General features: G+C 29.5%; 1 protein-coding gene across 1 annotated transcript in view; it reads left to right on the forward strand.

The window, feature by feature from the left end:
* Positions 1 to 2,098, forward strand: part of LOC105457941 (nuclear RNA export factor 1-like) — a 5,749-nt gene extending 3,651 nt beyond the window's left edge. The window contains exons 6-10 of the mRNA XM_011702915.1: positions 223 to 227; positions 432 to 468; positions 557 to 786; positions 919 to 1,087; positions 1,174 to 2,098. Coding sequence (XP_011701217.1) covers positions 223 to 227; positions 432 to 468; positions 557 to 786; positions 919 to 1,087; positions 1,174 to 1,617 — 885 coding nt within the window. The 3' untranslated portion in view covers positions 1,618 to 2,098. The remainder of the gene's footprint in view (positions 1 to 222; positions 228 to 431; positions 469 to 556; positions 787 to 918; positions 1,088 to 1,173) is intronic.
* Positions 2,099 to 3,352: the final 1,254 nt, after the last annotated feature.

Consider the following 3,352-nt stretch of genomic DNA (forward strand, 5'->3'; position numbering starts at 1 on the left):
GTGTGCTCTTCCGATCTAAAATATGTTTTTGCATAAAGTTATATAATTTTATATATTAATTATTTTTATAGTTTTTGCCAGTTTATTCTAGTCCATGGAACGTTAACGTTTAGAACGATGAAAACCGGAATTTTTATTATGGTTTTTGTCACTCGCTAGACTTTTCTAGTCAATCCTGATTTTAAGTTAAATATCTTTAAATTAAGCTTAATTTTTTATTAGATCAAGTAAATTTGCTGTTTAATTATGTAAATTATCAAATATCATTAAATTATAATTTTTATCAAATGCAATATTATTGCACGATTAATTTTTTAAATGTTTCAAATAAACAATTCGTACTTTGCGTTTTTCTAATATTTATACTGATGCTTTTGTTTTTATTATTTGTTATTGCTTCGCACAAATGGATTTACCCTTTTCAATTATAGCGATGTACGACGACGCTTTCCAAAGCTGCTGCGCTTAGTAAGTACCATGCATGTTGTAACATATGTACATATTCTAAACTTTATATCCTCTCGCGTCATATGTTTTTCTTTACTCGGCACAACAGGATGGCGTCGAATTACCACGACCGATTGTCTTTGATGTTGCTGATGAATCTGCCAAAATTCCTCCATCACAGAGGCTGTTTGTTGCCGATGGAAAAGCGCAAGAGATAGCGAGTCAGTTTTTGCATCAGTATTTTACGATATTTGATACTGAAAATCGTCAACCTCTACTTGATGCGTATGACGAACATGCAAGCTTTAGCATGACGATAACCACTGCCCACAATAATAAGTAAGTGTTTGTGCAACATTACACTATTTTATTTTCTCTTTATTCCCGTATCGTGAATATATTAATGTTTTTTGTTTTGTTTTATTGAGTACAACGGAAAATTATTCAACCAAAATTATATTTTTGTTGCAGATTAAATGGGTATATCATGGAAAGTCGAAACCTGTTTAGAATAAATGACACCACCAGGCGACAGAAATTGTTAAAACAGGGAAGATTGCCTGTAGTTTCTTTTGTGTCAGAAATGCCGCGAACAAGGCATTTGTTGAATACCTTTACGATGGACATCTCTCTTGCTACAGTTAGTATTTGTGTTGTATTTATTATTACTCGTTACAAGTGATAAAGATAGACTCATATTATAATTTACTTTTTATTTGTCCACAGCAATCGATGATGTTCATTACGATAACGGGTTACTTCCAAGAACTCGATAACAAAGACGAACCAATTCGTTACTTTAATAGAACTTTCATAATTGTCCCGGAAGGCGAAGGGTATTGCATTCGAAATGAGCAGTTGCACATTAGTCAGCCACCCGAGGCACTAATGAAGCAACTGCATCAACAGTTGAGTCAGCTAAACAGTCAGCCAACCCAGCCGGAGACGCCGGCGCTGGGATCCGCGGAAGTAGCGAAGTCCGTAGTCCCGGAACTTAGTAACGATATAAAGCAGCAGATGACGGTGACGCTAAGCCAGCAGACAAATATGAATCTGGAATGGAGTTTGAAGTGCTTACAAGAAACACAGTGGAACTACGACAACGCACTCTCGGCCTTTCAAGAGTTCTACAAACGTGGACAGATACCGTCAGAAGCGTTTACGAAGTAAACACGTATGTGAGTAAAAAAAAAAGACACTGTGATAATAAGTAGTATAAGAAAGATGTGAGAGCGCGGACTTGTAAAAACATCAAATTCTATTTCATCAAGTTTCATTCCGTTTAGATATTAGTTTAATTATTAGTTATATTAGTTTTTTCTACGCGTATACTTATTTGTATCTTGCATCAGAACCTGAATAGAATATATTTGGATATTTGTTACTTTGAATTTCCAATAACGAAAGACAATTGTTTATTTTTGGAAAGAAAAAAAAAAGTATTAGAAAATGGAATATAATAAGATACATTAATATAATTCCATCAGAGAAATATTTTAAACGTATCTATAAAATCCTCTTGTCTTTACATTTTATTTTTCACAAAATTGCACACAGTATATGTGAATGAATGTAGTTAAAAGTCACAATTTCAATCTCATTACAATCTCAACATGTAAGAAAAGTCATGTTTATTTTTCATATTGTGATTTTTAACAAATTTCATATATAGTATAGATACATCATATATAGTATAGATACATGCAGTATCTTATTTAAACAGCACTAATGAAAATTAATATAACGCTATCATTTTTTTAAATTATTTGTATACTATAGTTTTTTTGGGAAAATCTTGTTTATGTAAGAAAGCGTAATAAATGTTTGTGTAAACGTTATTTACTTTAATTAAAATATAAATATCGTATCAGAGTTGTAATAAGATAGATTTTTTGGGTAATTTTATGATGTGTAAAATCATTGATGTCGTTATATACATATATGTCGACAGGTGATTAACTGAATATTTCCCCCCAAAAAATTGTTTAGGTAGTCATTTGTATACTTTTCATTGGTGCTGTTTCATTGGTAAATATACTATGTATGAAACATAGATTAGGTTAGGTTAAGTTATATATGCATTTGATAGTAAGATAAGACAATTGGATTTTTGATATATTAATTAATATGAGAAATATCGTAGTAATGTTAGGTATAACAAGTAATATTTTATTACAAATGTCCGCTCTTCAGGTTTTGATACATAAATATAAAAAAAATTTTTTAAAAGTTCAAATGATAAAAAAAGAAAAAAATTTATTTAGGTTTAATTAGATATTTATTAGGGGAAAAAAATATTATATAATTTCACATTCATAATCAAATTTTTAGCATAATATAACATAACAACATATGTATAATATGTGTTGTTATGTCATATAATGTTAAAAGCAAAATATAAGATAAACAGCATTTTCTGGTATGTAAAAAAATTACGTACTATTTGGTCTAAAATTTTTAATGTATTTCTTATTACACACATTCAAGTTTGCAGTATGTATCATAATTTCTACATATTCACAATTCTTCTGATTCATAAAGTGTGAACAAAGAGAAAAATTTATATTCCATTAACATCTTTACATTGCCTTTTCGTCAATGTAAAGTTTCATATCTATTCTAAGTTCAGGGAGCACGCTATTAGCACTGTTTAGCGTTTTGTCTCTCATTGTACCTTTATAATTCATTAGATATGAAACAAGGAAAGAATGACAAAATAACACTGAATAGCGCTGACAGCGTACTTCCCGAACGCGTACATTTAAAATGAAATATATTTCAATGTTAGATATATTTCTATATATATATATATATATATATATATAAAATTTAGATTTTAAAAATTAAATTTACAAGTAAGATACAGATAAGAAAGATATAGATACTTTTATTGAAAAACAATGTA

This window comes from Wasmannia auropunctata, unplaced genomic scaffold, assembly GCF_000956235.1.
Source record: "Wasmannia auropunctata unplaced genomic scaffold, wasmannia.A_1.0 LD334880.1, whole genome shotgun sequence".
NCBI lineage: Eukaryota > Metazoa > Arthropoda > Insecta > Hymenoptera > Formicidae > Wasmannia > Wasmannia auropunctata.